This window comes from Sinocyclocheilus anshuiensis, unplaced genomic scaffold (assembly GCF_001515605.1).
Source record: "Sinocyclocheilus anshuiensis isolate Anshui unplaced genomic scaffold, SAMN03320099.WGS_v1.1 scaffold1604, whole genome shotgun sequence".
NCBI lineage: Eukaryota > Metazoa > Chordata > Actinopteri > Cypriniformes > Cyprinidae > Sinocyclocheilus > Sinocyclocheilus anshuiensis.
In genome coordinates this window covers 412,704-430,727 of record NW_015555841.1, presented here as the reverse complement: position 1 = coordinate 430,727, position 18,024 = coordinate 412,704, and the positions used below count along the sequence as shown (strand labels likewise).

General features: G+C 38.4%; 2 protein-coding genes across 3 annotated transcripts in view; one reads left to right on the top strand and one right to left on the bottom strand.

Annotated features, from left to right (window-relative positions):
• LOC107675509 (E3 ubiquitin-protein ligase TRIM32-like) overlaps nt 1–3,214 on the top strand; it is a 7,478-nt gene extending 4,264 nt beyond the window's left edge. For both annotated transcript variants that reach the window (XM_016469893.1, XM_016469892.1), the window contains exon 2: nt 699–3,214. In XM_016469893.1, the coding sequence (XP_016325379.1) occupies nt 704–2,689 (1,986 nt within the window). In that variant the 5' untranslated portion in view covers nt 699–703 and the 3' untranslated portion in view covers nt 2,690–3,214. The remainder of the gene's footprint in view (nt 1–698) is intronic.
• Nucleotides 1–18,024, bottom strand: part of LOC107675510 (astrotactin-2-like) — a 541,421-nt gene that overhangs the window by 119,306 nt on the left and 404,091 nt on the right. The window contains exons 15-16 of the mRNA XM_016469894.1: nt 16,688–16,792; nt 14,879–15,058 (exon numbers count right to left, since the gene is read on the bottom strand). Of these exons, the coding sequence (XP_016325380.1) occupies nt 14,879–15,058; nt 16,688–16,792 (285 nt within the window). The remainder of the gene's footprint in view (nt 1–14,878; nt 15,059–16,687; nt 16,793–18,024) is intronic.

The window sequence follows — 18,024 nt, the reverse complement described above, 5'->3', positions numbered from 1 at the left end:
AACAAATCGTTCGGTTTGTAATGCGTACCGAACCGAAAGCCTCGTACCGAATGATTCAATACGAATATGTGTATCGTTACAGCCCTAATGTATGTATATGTATATATTTAATTAAAACCGTTGATGTAATGAAAATATTTATTCATTCATATTATATCATATATATATATATATATATATATATATATATATATATATATATATTAGCAGTGACAAAACAACAGCTTGCATGTTCAACAAGAACTTGAAACTAGCAAGTGATCACTTTTGATCTCTTAATGTCCACACTGAACCTGGAAATAGTACAGTGGACTCAATGTTTTGTTTTTGTAATACTATTAACACTACATAATCTTCTTCTTCTTGTATGTATAATATTTTACATTACTAACATGTCTTAATTTATTCAATTCCACCTTGCATCTCCGTTAAATCTGCATATCACCACCAATCAGGTGAAATGTGTTTAACCTCTGTCCACAAAAAAAATGTTTCAATATATGCAAGTGGGTAAATTACAATGGACCAAGTGCTCTTAGCATTTTTGATGCACATTATAAGCAAACTGCAAAATAGTTTTTTTCACAATTTCGGCCAATAACAAATGTGCTGTTTTAGGTTTTTTTAGTTAGTTTTTTTTTTAGTTTTAGGACTTAACACATCAAACACATAGACATGACTTTTCTCCTCCCCTGTAGGCACCATGGCCACACCAATGTCTTTAGATCCAGATTTGGTTCGGGAGGTGCTGGAATGTCCCATTTGCCTGGAGACCTACAACCAGAATCAGCTTCGACCCAAACTGCTGCAGTGTGGTCACTCTGTGTGTCGCCAGTGTCTTGAGAAACTCCTCGCCAGTACGATAAATGGCGTGCGCTGTCCCTTCTGCAGCAAGGTGTCTCGTATGAGCAGTATTTCCCAGCTGGCTGACAATCTCACCGTGTTGAAGATAATCGACTGTGCAAGTTCATGTGGCTCTACTATGGGTCTCATGTGCAAGTCTTGTAAAAATCGCCTTCCCCGGCAGTACTGCTGTGACTGCAGCATCGTGTTGTGTGATATTTGTAAAAATGAGGGTCACCAGCATCAGGGTCACGTCGTACAGGCCACTCGTGTGGCCGCCGAACAGTGGCGGAAAGACATCAGCGGGAAGCTTTCTAACTTGCGGGAGGCAATGGGAAACATTCAGAAGAAGAAGGCAGCTATTGACAACGTGACAAAATCACTCAGACTGAAGTACAAGGCTGTACAGCAGGAATACGCCAAGGCTGAGTTGCGGCTTCAGGAGGAACTTGGTCGTTCACGCCGTGCCTTCGCCACCTCCTTGGCCGAAATAGAAAAACTCAATGACCAGATTCTGGAGGAGCAAACGTACCTGCTCAATATCGCTGAAGTGCAGGTGGTGTCTAGATGTGACTATCTAACCATGAGGATCAAGCAGACGGACATTGCTCTACTGGAGGAAGGGAGCAACAATGAAGACGAAGAGTTGGACTTAAAAACCAATCTGCCCGTCATTCTGAAACTACAAGAACCTGAATTTGTTCAAACAGAGTGCTCGAAACCCTTGGACGTTGGGCAACTGACCACAAAACCCTGTACTGTCAATGCTGAGGAAGAAGACGGACTTGATTTCGCCACTTCCGTTGCCGCCCCTTTGGACATTTACCGTGATATTGACATGGAAACGGCAGTCGAAGAGGCCGTTTGCGCTTCTCCCGGCAGCTTCAAGTCCAAGTCTGTCGACGGAGGTGGACCTCCTCCAGGAGCTTCTGGTGGGCAACTCTGTCAGTTTGTGAAAAAGATGGGCTGCAAGGGCAATCTGCCGGGCATGTTCAACTTGCCGGTAAGCATTTGTGTCACGCTGCAAGGCGAGGTGCTCGTGGCCGACCGAGGAAACTACCGCATCCAGATCTTCAACCGCAAGGGCTTCCAAAGGGAGATACGGCGTAACCCGAGCAGCATCGACAACTTTGTCTTGAGTTTCATAGGTGCTGACCTGCCCAACCTAATCCCGCTCTCCATTGCAATCACTGCTCAGGGCCTCATCGGTGTCACTGATAACTATGACAACTCTGTGAAGGTTTACACCACCGATGGCCACTGCATTGCTTGTCACAAGAACCAGCTCATCAAGCCATGGGGAATCGCAGCCATGCCTTCGGGCCAGTTTGTCGTGTCAGATGTCGAGGGGGGAAAGCTGTGGTGCCTGGCCGTGGATCGTAATGTAGGGGTTGTGAATTACAACCGCTTATGTTCGGCTGTCAGGCCCAAATTTGTAACTTGTGACTCCTCAGGTACAGTCTACTTCACACAGGGCTTGGGTCTAAACATCGAGAATAGACACAATGAACACCACCTTGAGGGGGGGTTCTCAATCGGCTCAGTGGGAATGGATGGCCAGCTGGGAAAGCAACTCAGTCACTTCTTTTCAGAGACTGAGGACTTTCGATGCATCACCGGCATGTGTGTTGACTCCAACGGGGACCTGATCGTGACAGACAGTGGCCGTAAGGAGATATTGCAGTTTCCTAAAGAAGGTGGCTATAATATTCTCCTTCAGGAGGGCCTAACCTGCCCTGTAGGGGTAGCTGTTACCCAAAAGGGACAACTGCTCGTCTTAGATTGCTGGGACCACTGTGTGAAGGTCTACACTTACTTGCAAAGGAGACGTTCCTCTACATGTTAAGACTGCTGTTTGGACAATTTATAAGACTAGTCACTTTAATTCAATGGCTTCATTACAAATGCATTTGCTTCTCAGTGATTTCTGACCCGTGGCTTGCAGTGGCCAGGATCAGGCAGCTAAGCCGCAGCCATTCACCACTGCCATGGAGCAACTGAATGATGGCTTATGGGTATTATTATAGATGCTTTGGGCAAATGGATTTCGAAATATAACACAACTGATGGCAATAACTGACAATGTTGTTCTTTATGTGTGCAAGTTAGTTCTCATACGTTATTTATGGTTTTTCTGTGCTGCTGTACAGGCATTAAGATAGAGAGTTACTGAGAAGATCTTTTTTTGTAGTTGCTGTATAACTGATATTAAAGTTATATTCTTGTTTCGGTACAAATAAGGCTCAATCAAGAACATCTGTGGCATAATGTTGATACAGTAGTAACAAAAATACTCAAAAATAAAGAACACAAAAATAAAGGTTATGGTGAGGCAATTACTATGGAAATGGGGCCAATTTTGGGAGAATTTAAGAGCAGAAATGTGAAGCTTTCGATTTTATAAAACCACTTACATTCTTATGATAAAGTTTGTTATTATTTCAGCTGCATTTTTACAGTCAATTTAGGCATTTTGTTTTCATGGCAACAAACTAACAATTGGAAATAACTTTAGACAGATGAAGAAGGGATGTTAGAGAGTAGGGATGTCCGATCCGATCCACTCTGAAGCGTTGAATATTGAGAATCTGCTGATACCGAGTCCCGATCCGATACTTGTATTTTCCTAGTGCTTGATGCACACTTCATTCACATTATAGCCTAGTTATGAAGTCATTCAAATCAATTCATTTTATACAGGTATGCGCAGAGAGTTTTTCAGAGACTACAGATAAAAGTAAATGGTAAATAAATGACTTTCGAGTGATTTGTTACTAAAGTGCACATCAAATATGTTAAACACGGAAGCTTGAATGTGTGTGTGAGGTGCTAAAACAGACCTTATTGGGTCTTGCACCTTACGCACATTTGAGTATTTTCCTTTCCTTTTCCTTTTAATGTCTGTTGGCAATCCTTCTGGAAGGTGCATACCGCCACCTACTGCACAACACCGGCATGACAGCTCATGTAAAATAAAGATTGGGCTTAGCATAGCAGATATAGGTGAGTTAAAAAATACTCAACTGGCCTGGATCCCGATCCTTGAGATAGATTCTGCACATTCCTATTAGAAAGTGTTTTTTTTTTTTGCACAAACGAAACTTACTAGAGAAGCGTGAAGTGGGACATAATATACCTCTGTAAATAAATACAATTTAAATTCACGTCTCGCACACTTAAATGCCCTTTGTATGGAACATATACGCTCCCTTCAAACTGGAATCATGGAGGAATATCCGGTAATGTCCACTTCGCAGGGCACTTGCAGTCAAATATAACAAACGTATGAAGCAATAAGAGAAACATACAAAATATGCAGAGCAGGGGTAGGTGAGGACTGGAATTGAGAACCGCTGTTCTAGACATGCCAAAAATTTGACGCTACAGCACAGCATCTCTTCTTCTTGGTTTTCTCTGATGCACTAACTCTGTAGCAGCTCTTCTTCTTTGTCGTCTCGTCTGATGCACTCACTCAACCAAGCGTTCTAACCACAACCTCGCCCCTCCCCACCCCCCAACCATTCGAATTTCTGTAGGCGGGAATTATTTGTAATGCAATTCTAATGAGCCGCTTTGTGATATCACAAAGCCCGGAAACCAAACGCTGTAGTCCAAACGAGCCGTTCGTTGTAGTTCTTGAAAAGGGATTTTTAAAAAACTAAATATCTCCCTTTGGAGTGGACTTTGAGATTTGTAACTTTCTAGATCTTTTTAATGCCCAAACATACACACTACACACTGATTAAAATTAAAAAAGTGAAAAAGCATAATAGGACCCCTTTAAACACTACATTCTTGTTAACACTTATCATCTTCTTGTTAACACTAACACTTAGTTGCATCTTAATTTTCCTTTTAAACTGTCAGTTTTAACGTCTGCAGATTGGCCCCATCCAACTCCATTGTCTAAATGCCTCACTTGAACACAGATTTGTGCATTGTTTAAAGTAACGATGGCTGTTTTTGGTGATAATAAACATAATGCCACAAGTATTATCGATTGAGCTTAACTTGTACTGAACCCAGAATATCCCTTGAATGGGAAGGATTGCTGTGGAAAATGTGAAACATGCTGACTCAAAACACTTCTGTGAGTGTCATGTTCATGTGTAATTGTTGTAATGAGTTCCCATAATGCCCTTACTATTAAAGTGCCCCTTCATTCCTGAAACCTTCTGATTTGTGTAACAGTATGAATCTTCCATATATTGAAATAGTTACACTAAAGAACAATAAGCTTGAAAAATGTTAAGTAATTGTTACTACAAAAGATGAGATTATAATTAAATGATCTCAATTTAATTGTCTGTTATTGTAAATTATTTACTGTGAATTGGTTTATAGTGTACTCCAGTTTGTGATAACATTACTCTGATGCAGGAACCAAAGGCATGTTAAATTCAGGAGATCTTTACTAGCCTATTATCATCAGAGTAACTACAATAGTTCAACAGAAGCAGGGAAATGACTCAGCAATTTACAGACTATATTAAAATCATATATGAAATTATGTTTTGCATTGAAGTGTCCTTGTATCAAAGAGCTGGATCTTAAAACTATCCTGCTTGAAAGCTTTAGATAGCATTGAACTCTGTGTATTAAAATTCTAGTTATGATACGGGCCTGTAGGTTCAAATGTGTTCTGGAGCAGATTAAGGCTATAAAAATAATCACAAATAGATTAGAACAGAAACCTATGATCACAATTCATAACACAACACAAGTGTGCATTGCATTCTTTGGCTTGCAGAGGATAATATAGTGGATTCTAGAATTAACGTGTCTCTCCTGTTCTTTCGTGTCAGTTTTCTTATTTAGGTACTCAACTACTGTCACTGTCAACGTCATAACATACCGTATTATGTTAGAACTTAATTTAAATGGCACATACAGTTGAAGGTAACTAATGTCAACGTCTTGAGCATTGAGGTTTGATATTGCCAAACAACACAAGATCGCATGTGAAATATCACAAGTTGGTAGTGCGTTCGTCATGAATTTGCATCTGTGCATTTGTGAAAAGTATGTTTCTGGCCTTAAGTTTTAAAAATGCATTTGTACATAACCAACAAATGCAGACAGCCTGCATTGGCCTTATAGCAAATGCACTCTCCCTGCACAAGAGATCCAGAGTAATGTTCACTGTCTGTCATTCCATTAGAAAAGGAAAATGATTTCCATTGAGTTGCCTGGCCATGTTAGGACTTTTTAAAGACCCCTTTAATTTATGCCTTTACACAGCGGGCATAGATAAATGAATATAGCTTTAAACTTAAATAAAGTTTAATCACAAATTCTGTTGAAATGCAAGAGTAAAGACATAATGAAAATGTAAATAATGTAACAAACACCTTTTTTTTCACCTCTTTCTGACAATTTGTTCTTGTTTTGGCTGTTTTCCAGAGGTTCATCTATGGCCTTCTGAAATAATGTAGTTTTGGCTTGTGTTAGGAATTGTGCTCATCCTTTTAATGCCTCTCACTTAATATGTCATATATGTAATACAATGTATTGTTATATATGTTATATTTTTTTTATAAGTTGTTACCAGTATATATTGCCAATTTGCCATCATCTTGCTCCGTCTAGTCATTGGAAAATTGATTTCTAATTAGTTTCATGTATCAATACATGTACCTTTTTCAGTGAACACAGGAGTATGCAATCATCTCAAACAACTCTATGCTAACCAACTCGGCATGATTGAAAAATAGCTATAGGAATCATTGCTTTTATAAGATCTTATCTTGGATGCACAAAGCAACATATGAATAATGAGGCCCGTGTCTTTTGTTACTCACTTTTACTTTTAGCAAATGCACAAAGCTCGATCCACAATGCAAGATATAGTTTTATCCTTCTGTACACAATGACCATCAATACAAGACCATCATGGGTGATTTATTTATTTTTTTTCTCCCTTTTGTTATTGGTTGTCAAAGTATAGTTTGATGTCACTTGTGCATGACTTGTTGCACAAGTAACTTTTTTAACATTATCCATTATGCTTTATGGTCAAAGGGCCTAAACATTGAGTATTTTCTCACGCTATTGTGCTTTTGTCAGGGTTCAATGGCAGGAGATCTGAATTGACATTTTACTTTCATAAGATCTAATCATAATCATGTTCAGGCATTGATGTTGGTGTCAGTGAAATGAGTCCAAAATTTTTGTTTGTATTGTTCATGACCTATTGCGTGCAATAAAAACAAAATCTGAAATTGTCTGGGTTTTTTTTTTTTCCTTTTCATTTTTGACTCCATGTTCATTCACTTCAATTTAGCATTTTCCTGATTGAAACTGTATTAAAGAACTTTGCCTCAGTGTTACTGGAAAAAAAAATAATACTAATAATCCATTACTAGGTCAAATGTTGGACACTTTTAATCATGTTTAAAAGTAAATTCAGAACAGTGTAAACATTCAGTCTATATAATCAGTCTTTGTGAAGAGGTGTATTTAAAATCCCAATATTGTTTCATCAATGCATAACTATAGTCATCATAAAGTTTAGATCAGTTTATGTGTTTGTTAATGTATAGTTCATTACTGATCTGAAAGTGAGATCCTGACTAAACTCAACCTTGAAGGGAAATATACTGCCTATGTTGGTTATGTCATAGTACAATTGCTGGGGTTGTTTAGTGTTATGGATGTCATATGACAAAGGAATAGTTTCCAGGAGAAGGAACAGCCACCCAGATGAGAAGAGTCTGGAACATTTGCTTGTGAATGTAGTCCATAGAGTGGTGTGTAGTGGGATCATATCATATGGTTTCAGATGTCCTTAAACATAGTGGACATTTCAAATAGACTGGGCCTAATTTATAAAGTGTGCATACACTCAGATTTGATCTTAGAGTGTGCATACGCTTAAATCCACGCCAACGCTCATATTTGTAAAATCTTTCTTTGATGTGGAAAAGTGCTTAGTGTCACATCAGGGTCTGAGCAGACATACATACTTTTTCTTGTCGGAGTACTGCAGGTTTTTGAAAATGTAAGCGGTTCTTGCAGCTCGCTGTTCTAAATTAAAGGATTTTGACGATGACTGGTGCTCTTTTATATGTTAATGGAATTAATTAGGAGTCGTTTACGAGGCAGAGAGCTGAAACCATTCAGTTGCGCGCAAGTTCAAGATCGTTTACGATTCATAGATTTCACATCTGAAAGAGGTGTACGTGCGCACATTTATTCTATGAATCACATGTACGCATATTTGAGAGATGAACATAAGATCACATTTAAGATGGTTTCTGCGCAACATTTCATTTAATTGAAGCCCACTGTGTTTTGTTGTACTTTGTAACAGTAAAGTCTCCAAAAAGGACAATTATGCATCTTATTTTGGTTCCATTGAAGAAACAACAACATTACATTTGCATGTTAATTGTATAATAAATAAAAATAAAACAAATAGATAGAATACATAAAGGTTAGAAGCCTAGTTTTTTATTTATTCATTTATTTGTAAGAAAACAAGCAGTACATGAATAGAGTGCAAGTCTAAAAGGGACAAGTAGCAAATGATGATATAATTTTTGGTGACTGGGTGACTACTACTCCCACAAAGCTGTTATAGAAAGGTATTTTCTTCTGGCTGAGACACTATGAGAGCTAACAGAACTATATGGCAAAGCTTTTTGCAAACCTTAGTTCCAACCCTATTCAAACACTTCTGAACAAGCTGGCAACAAGCTAATCGTTTACTTGCAAATTATAGACAGGTGTGTTTAATTAGGGTTGGAACTAAAGTCTACAGGATGTCGGTCCTACAGGACTGGAGTTAAAGAGCCCAGATGTGTCCATAACCTGCTTCTGGAGGACCAACAACTTGCAGAGTTTAACTCCAACCTGCCTTAACGTTTCTAGTATCCCTTTGTAACAGAGGCTAGCTAGTAAGAGCTGTAGAGATAAACCTTGCTACCCTGATCCCAGGTGGCACACTAGCAACACTAGAGACTGTGTCCTTGTTAGCACACCCACCTACCATGCCAGAAACGCCAGTTCCAATCCTGGTTGGGGCAAGTCAAGTAGAATCGGAAGGGTTACACCTGGACTGGGTGTTTCAGGTGTGTTTATTTAATGTTAGAGCTAAACTCGGCAGGACAGTGACCCATCCAGGAGCAGGATTGGACATTTTTCCTCCTCCATCATCTATAGCAGTACATCCCAATCCAGTCCTGGGGACCCCCACTACATTAGAGTTTGGAATTTCTCTGTCTTGCAGTCCCAACATTTCGGGAATTCTGTCTTGCAGTCACTACTAATCAGCTAATGATTTGAACCAGGTGTGTTACATGAAGGAGACATCCAAAATGTAAAGTGGGGGATGGTCTCCAGGACAGGTTTGAGAAGCACTGTTCTACGGGAGATATCTTCAACACATGCTTTAATACTGATAGCATCACCACATTCTATCAAGCTTGGGTAACCCCAACAGCCCTATAGCAGTTGAAAACTATATACCAGTCTCTCTCCATTTCTTTCTCATAACAACCTTCTTGATAACAACCAGTAAGCTTTCAAAAGCGGACATTCTTCAAATAATACTGTGTGTTACTGAAAGCGAATCCAATTGTTTGTCCTCACTAGACCTGTCTTCAAAACCATTCACCACATGGATTCACCAGGTCCTCCTGTCTACTTTTTCCAGGCATGACAAAAATTAAACTTCAGTGGTTCTATGTGAATGCCTCATGGGCAGATCTGTTGAGTTTTCCTGGAGAGGTGTCCAAGTCACATTAGTGAAGGAGTAGGAAGCCTAGGTTCAGTGCTTGGTCCCAATCATAAAGGCACACAGCCATTCCTGCCACAGCAACATCAGCTTTAGTAGTCTTGGCCTGGATTACAGATTGTCTCATTCAAATAGCCAAGTGTATCTGGATGGCAGGTTCTTCCCTTTTGGAATACCTCCAATCCTTGTTGTGTCACATGCAGTAAATAGGCGTAAGGGGCAGCAGTATAAGCTAAGAAGATGTACAAGCCTCTTATCTCACAGACCACCTTGGGTATAAGTCAAGTGCTCCCAGACCACACTAAGAAATGTGTAAAGTACTGGTTATGCAATATAACTCTCTTAGTAATCGTACCCTTCACATCAAATGCCAAAATACTCACTTAAAACCTCTGTAAACCTAAAATATGGGTCACCATGACTTAATACACCCTGAGAGCTTGCTGCAATGGCAAGTCTGGGAGTCTGATCTGGCTCCATTTTCTTCTGAGTATGATATGTGTGATAACCCTTAAACATCTTATGACATCACCAAATATGACAGACCTGCCCCCATCTTGATGACTTTTTTTACAGCCATGAAGAAAAAAAGTATAGTTGCCAGGCATACACTGTGTACACTGTGAATACCGAATCTAAGTGTACGAGTGAATCACATGAGCTGTAAAGACAATGTCTTCAAGATTACTAGAAAACTACATGCAGGTGTGTTTGATTAGGATTGGAACTAAACTCTGCAGTACAGTGGCCCTCCAGGACCGAAGTTGCCCAGCCCTGATCTAGAGCAATATATCTAAACCCCTTTATCTTTCATTGTGATGAATTGTCTTGTCTCTTGCAACCAGGGTTGTGCAAATTTCCGTTTGTTTTTTTTACCCACAATAGTTGGACATACATTGAGAATGCACTTGTTACTGATTGGCATTCGTAAAAAAAGAAGATCAGATTATGATGGGGAAATGGAGTCAGTTTAAGCTGACTGAAATGTTTGTTTGTACTTAATGTGATGTTATCTTCCTCCACAAAATAATTTTAAAAAAGTGTTTCAACTTTTCTTCTTCACAGTACAATTTTTGAACTGCAGAAAATAATGACGTTGATTCTTGCTGTTTCCCAATCCTGTTCCTGGAGGCACACTCACAGTACACATTTTCAAATTCTTCCCAGTCAGACAGGGGAGACATCCAAAATGTGTACTGTTGATGTGCCAAATCATTACGCACCCGCATTACTGAACATTGGAGTAATATTAGGACGGGAGTTGAACACAGTCCTATAGAATCTCATTTTAACAAAAAAAGGTTGAGAGGTTGAGAGGAAAGGGTTGAGAGGAAACTTTTACAAAGGGAATGTTTTTGGATTCATACTCTAAATACGTTGTCACCTTTTGGGTTGAATGAAGAATTTGATATTAAGCCTTTTCTGTAGGATTGTGTGTATTTTTTCATCTGTTTTCAGAATTGTTTGAATATTTTTGAGTGATTATTGATCTGTATTGATTTGTATTTGACCTGTATTGATTTGTATGTTTATTCGAGTTTAAGATTTGTATTTGACCTGTATTGATTTGTGTTTATTCGAGTTTAATACGTTTTTTTTCTCTTTTCCCTCCTCTTTCTCGCTCTCTCTCTCTCTGTTTTTCTTTTTGTGGGAGTGTACCTGCATAGTGATTGAACGTGTCTAATTAGAATGACCACCTGTTACTTATAAAGAGTTGTACCTCAGTTCATGTAATTTGTGCCTGATGAAGACCTGATGATTGAAATGTTGGAATAAATTATTCTTATGGAGCAGTTATATCAGTGTGCGGACAATACGTTTGTATGTTTGTTATAGTTTGACTTTTTTTGTCCAGCACCTGAGCCCTGTGTGGGTTTGTGGGATGTGCGCAACTTTTTTATACTTAGGTTACTGTTGATGTGCCCCCAGGAACAGAGTTAGGGTTGTATGACATTTCATATGCATGGAAATATTAGGGAAAAGGGGCCAGTGCCCCTGTCCGTGTAAAGAACTCTGTGACTCAAGATCTAGGACCTACTTACTGTATTTTAAAGGAGGAATCAAAGAAAAATGTTGGGCCAATTTATTTTTAGGCCTATTTAACAATTAATGCAGAGGTTGCTAATACAGCTCCTGGAGGGCAACCCTCCTGCAGCGTTCAGCTCCAACCCTAATCAAACACACTTGAAGCAGCTAATCAGGAAGTTCAGGATTAATTGAAAATAACAGGCAGATGTGTTGTAGCATTTTGGAACTGAAGTCTACAGGGATGTAGACCTCCAGGAGAAAGGTTGACTACCCCTGGTTCAGAGGTTCCCAGCCATTAGGGGTGTAACAATTCACTTGTTTTCTCAATTAATCGATTACAAACCCTGACGATGCAATGCATCGATCTTGAAACATTGGATTTTTGAATTGCGAATCGTCGATTTTGGACAGTAATCGATTTAAAAGGCTAAGAATCTAATGAATCGCAATTTCTATAGTGATTCAATGCTTTCAAAATATATACATTACATTACTACAAGCACGAATTAATGGAGGTTCGTGCCTCGCATCTCTCCTTCACGCGCTCCACTATTTACCGCCTGTGACTGTCACAAGATTGAGATCGCGCTCCGTTCGTCTCACTGACACATTTTTTGAGCAGCTGATGTGTGATCTCTCCTTAGTACACGTGGCCAGTAATGCTAAAGTTTAGTAGTTTTGCTTTTCTGTAGTTTTTCAATGGCTCTTGGTCATACCGACGACAACATTACCCGAGCAGTCGAATGCTGCGCATTTATTGCATGGACGGAGTAAAAATGTAAGCGTCTAAAGCATACACACATTTCCATTGAATGATAAATGTGTTTTAACAATGTCGTTGAACCGAATGTACGAAGAAAACTGTTAAAATAACCACAGCATTAACAACAACCTTGAAATAAGAGCGCGATTATTTATCTGATAATCAGATGCATGAAAGTAGCGTTTGTTGCTATAGCAAATAGACATCGGGCACGTTTTCTTTCAGGATCATCATTTGCCCATGGAGAGGAAAAGTTAAATACTATAGCATTTTATTTTATGAAAATGAGATGAAGTGTTCGCACTGAAAGAGAAGTGATCTCGCGCTCATAGACGTGCCAGGCTATATCTGCAGCTAAACTGTATAAAAAGCAGAATGAACTGAAACGTTAAGACAATAAACACAATAAATAAATACAATTTATGAATGATGCAGTGCTAATTGACACTTATTACAGTAGCCTACATAAACTATAAAGTATATATTTTTTTACCTTATTTGGTGCAGAAAATTGAAATAATTGTTTGTAGTATATAAAGCAATCATAAAATTTCCATTAGGAAAAAATATATATATTACAAATGATTGATTATTGTCCAGCAGTGTATTTGATTTCTTATAGCAAATTCAAAGTAAGAGATAAGAAAATAATTCCTTGTAAAAAAATAAAATAAATAATAATACATACAGTACATACATGCATACAATTATTGTATTTGACATTTCTGTCACTTCTGAAATGATGGCTACGCCCCTGGTGTGACAAAATGTTAGCCTATATAATACTTTTAAAGCTCTTTTTAAAAATCTTGGCTTACATACATTTCTACATATGCCATAGCATCATTAAACTAGCATCTAACAATAGACAAACATTTTTTTTTCTTTTTTTTTCCCCCTAACCTATGGTTCTGTAACCATAACAGCTGCTGTGTAATTTGCACCCTGCCTAAGCATTTAAATAATTTAGGGGAATCATTTAAATAATCCTGTGAATGCAGAATCGAATCGTTAATCGAATCAAACCGAATTTAATTGTGAATCGAATCAAATTTAATCGTGAATTTGCAAAAATCGTTCTTGAATTGAAAACCTGTGAATCGAAGCGATTCGCTGTCTACCCAAAGATTCACAGCCCTACCAGCCATGTTACCAGAGCCCCCCAACACTGCACATTTTTTTAAGTATCCTTTGCTTGACACACCCATTTCACTTGAAGTCTCTACTAATGAGCAGATGACCTGAAACAGGTGTGTTTGATTAAGGAGACATGCAAAATGTGCACTGTTTGGGGGACTCTATAGCTGTGTCTCATTTAAAAGGCTGCACCCTCCGGAGGTCGAATCCTCTGGAGGTCGCATCCTCTGTAGGATGCATATACGAAGTGTCCTCAACCTAGAATTAAACTAGACGGCCTTCGTAGGACAGGCGGAAAAGGAAGCGGGAAGTATCACGTTGCTATGCCAACACATTTAGAGCATCGTTGAGTTCTCACACTACTTAAATGAAGGAAAATTATTTCTAAATTTGGAAAGTAATTAAAAAAAAATGCTTTTACTTGTTTTATTTTGTTCAATGTTTGAGGAGCTGCAGCGTACCTACAGCAGGCATCTATTAGAGAAATAAAGGAGGATGATATTAAAAACAAAGTTTATCCGTTTTTACCGAGGCGAATTAAGGTAAGTTGTAAACACCACATCTGCGCTTGTGTGTACGTTATATCTGCCAGCGCCGGCATTTTTCAAATTAACAACGGTTGTTCACGGCGACGCAAATAATTGTGGGTTATCTGTAGCAGCGAAGGATACACCTCATGCATCCTCCGAATTCCTGTGAAAGAAGGTCGCATTCGAAGGTCGCATTCGGAGTGTCCTACTTGCTTTTCTGAAATGAGACAGCCTCGATGACGTATGCAGCCTTCGAATGCGACCTCCGGAGGGCGCAGCCTTCTAAATGAGACACAGCTTATGAAAGTGGGTTGGAACCACTGCCCTGATTTATTGCCTCTGCAGATACAGTATTGATCTGTAGGTTTGGGGTTCTCAACTCTGGTCCTCAAGGTCCACTTTCCTGCAGAGTTTAGCTCCAACCCTAATCAAACACAACTGAACAAGCTAATCAAGGCCTTCAGGATTACTTGAAAGTTACAGGCAGGTGAGTTTGATCAAGGTTGGAGCTAAACTCTGCAAGAAGGTGGACCCTTGAGGGCCAGAGTTGAGAACCCCTGCTGTAGGCCTTCTGAATTTCCATTTGCTATATCAGAGGTGGGTGCTGATTCACAGATGAATCATACTGTATGATCATACCTTGTTCATACAGTATGAATGAACTCAAATTTTCACATATCCAGAACCCACTGGTGCAATATCTGATATTCGACACAGAGCATTTCACAGCAGGGACTTAAATACACAAACCCAATTAAATAATTGTTTTATTTGTCTGTTTATATTGTCGTGGAGGATTCCCATCATTCCCTTCTCCTCGACCCCTCACCTCAGTCTTACCTTTCTGGTACTGGAGCCAGAGCTGTTGCTGGGACTTCTTGCTGGGAAAGTAGATGTTGCAGGTGAGTTCAGAACCATACAGCGCCTCAGAGATGTAATGACTGCCGTACTGCTGAATAAATGCAAGCAACTCATCCCTTGAGCTGTCTGCCGTCAGGGATTTCAGCACCTTTGAGAAATCTGACCAAAGCACCACCACACATACAGAAGCAATTACTTTTCTATGTTGAGAAAATCTTTGATTTCATGATTGTCAAATATTTCTTGCTTGTCACCAGACCTTTTAAGAGGCCAGTGAAACTTTATTACGCCTACATTTTCAGTACTCTGACAGTGATATAGTGCCTTCTCCCAGTTTTAGTGGCAAGGTTCCAGAAGTATTTTCCCATTCATTTTTAATGAAAATCTATCCACTTTTCTTTTTTTATTTCTTTTTTTTTTATGTGAAAGTGGGCACGGCCATTTTTATCTTGAATGTGCAAAGCTTCCAGTATCAGCTGCCTCCAGTTATTTTAGCTGTACAAAACCAGACTATATTATTGCTTATTGTTATAATATTATTGCTTATTGATATTATTGTTATATTGCTTGCTGTTGGAAACTATTTTTATTTTTTATTTATTTATTGCGTAATTAATCACACACCCACAGACCTTGTAGCACAAATAGCATTATTCTTCTAGTTATTTACCTATAGCAACTAATGAAACAAAACTCTCACACGTTCATAGAAAATAGTTCCCTGTTGAAAAATAAGATGGATAAGACATGAACTAGGTTACTTTTTTTTTTTTATCAATTATAAAATGAATGGGATTTTGACTTCTGTAACCTACCTGTTGTGCTTACCAAAATTAAAAGCCTTAAAAGCATAGTTTACCCCAAAAAATTTATATTACATCATTTATTCATTCCCATGTTGTTCCAAACCTGTATGACTTTATTTCTTAATATATTTGAAAAATGTCCCTTTTTCCATTCTTTGTCCCATTGACTTTCAAAATATGCTACTAGTGCCTTTTCTTTCTTTCTTTCTTTCTTTCTTTCTTTCTATTTTATTATTATTATTATTATTATTATTTCTGACCAGTTCTCCTTCCCTATATTGTGACTTTTCATCAGCCAAGTATGAGAAAAATCCATTTCTTTATTGGACCTTTACAGTAACTTGTATTAAAATTTAAGACAGTGGCATTTTTTTTTTCCTTTTGCAAATACTTTTATAAACACTTACTATAATCAACGTGCATTTGTAATAGTTTAACACTATTAAGAAACCAAGTGTATCTTCGTTAGAGTGCAATATTATCTTGAGTTGAACGTGTGAAGAAAGCAAAGTCAGGTTGAATAGAAGTTTATTGATGTAACCATTCCTATCACAGTAGTTCACAAATTTACTTGCATTTCTGCTAAAGATAAACTTAATCCTTTTTGAAAATTACCCTTTTTTGAAAATAAATTAATGAATCAATTAATTAATTGTATACAAATATTATATATAATTTTTAGTACAAAAACTAGCTAACCCCTTTAAAGCTGGACCTCCATGATTTATTGACCACATATAGTACGTCAGTTTTCCTGCCATACAAAATGTGTATCACAAAACAAAATGTGTGAACATTCTGTAAAATCTGTTACATAAAAGAAAAAAACATATGGGTTTGGAAAGACATGAGGGTGAATACAAATGTTTCACTTTTTGAGTGAATTAAGCCTTAAATGTAATTTTGTTTTGAAATATAAATGTGCTGAACACGCATACATGAAGGAGTATTCATGGGTTTGTTTGTGTGTTTCTCATGGTACCTGTGGACAGGGTGATGGCACTGAGCTTCACTCTATACAGGTTACTCCGCACTCTCCACTGTTGCATCATGGGGTATCCTGTGGCTTCACTAAACTGAGCGTCTCCTGTAACACAGACACACATTAATGCCCTACTTCTGCAACTTTATTAATACATTTCAGACATTAACAGCTTCCCATGAGACACAAAGAGGTCTTACTCAAAGAGATGCTTATTGGCCTGAACAACTGAATTCTCCACTGAGCCCTTTTTGGGAAAATGAAGTATTCTCGATTGCATTGAATGCGCACTTGTAGTGTACTTCTTAAAATTTTAAAAGTATATTTAAAAATGTACTTGTGGATAATATAACATTAATGAAATAAAAGGTCACTTAAGTGTATTTAAAGAGACGTTTTTGTGACTGATTATTAACATACTTTAAAAAAAGTGCACTGTCATATATAGTCAAATTAAAAGTTGTACTTTAAAGTACATTTTAAATCATGTTTCAATCATCTTCTGTTGTGCTTTAAAGTGGTCAAAACTGTACATAAGATTATCAATAATAGTGCACCTTCATATTTTAATGCACTTTTCTCTAGGGTAAATGAGCAACATTGTTATAATACTAGGCAAATTCTTAAGGATATTACATTGTTGTTTTAAAACTATGTATGGTCGTGGTTTTTAAATACTCGGAGGCATAAGTTTGGAACAAGTTACTTCTGGATACTAAAGGTATTTCGAATATAGTTAGTTTTAGCTTAAAAGCTAAAAGTCAGCTCTTAAAGGGGTCATATGATGCGATTTAAAATTTTCCTTTCTCTTTGGAGTGTTACAAGCTCTTGGTGCATAAAGAAGATCTGTAAAATTGCAAAGACTAAAGTCTCAAATCCAAAGATATATTCTTTATAAAAGTTAAGAGTCAGCCATTCCTACCTAAAATGGCTCGTTCTAACACGCCCCCACATATCTACGTCACTATGTGGGAAGATTTGCATAACACCGCCCAACTGTTCACGCAAAGAAAGAAGGCATAACTTTTATTCTCGCTGTAGTATTGTTGTTTCCTCCACCATGTCGTGAAGGTGCTGTGTGCTTCGTTGTGAAAGCGAAACTACTTTGTTTGGCCTTCCAAAAGAGGACGATATCTGCTTTGTCATGCCTGGAGCTGATCCTTGCTGGTTGCTGAGGAAATACTACAACTTTGCGCTGTGGATCGCCGGATCGGCTTTCACTGTGGACGAAGCGGAGTCCAGCCCGGAGTCGTCACATGTCCTTCCGGACGCTCCTTCGTCAAAATCGCCGGCCGCGCCGTTCTCAAGCCTGCCGCCTCTGCTCACTCTAGCCCTCC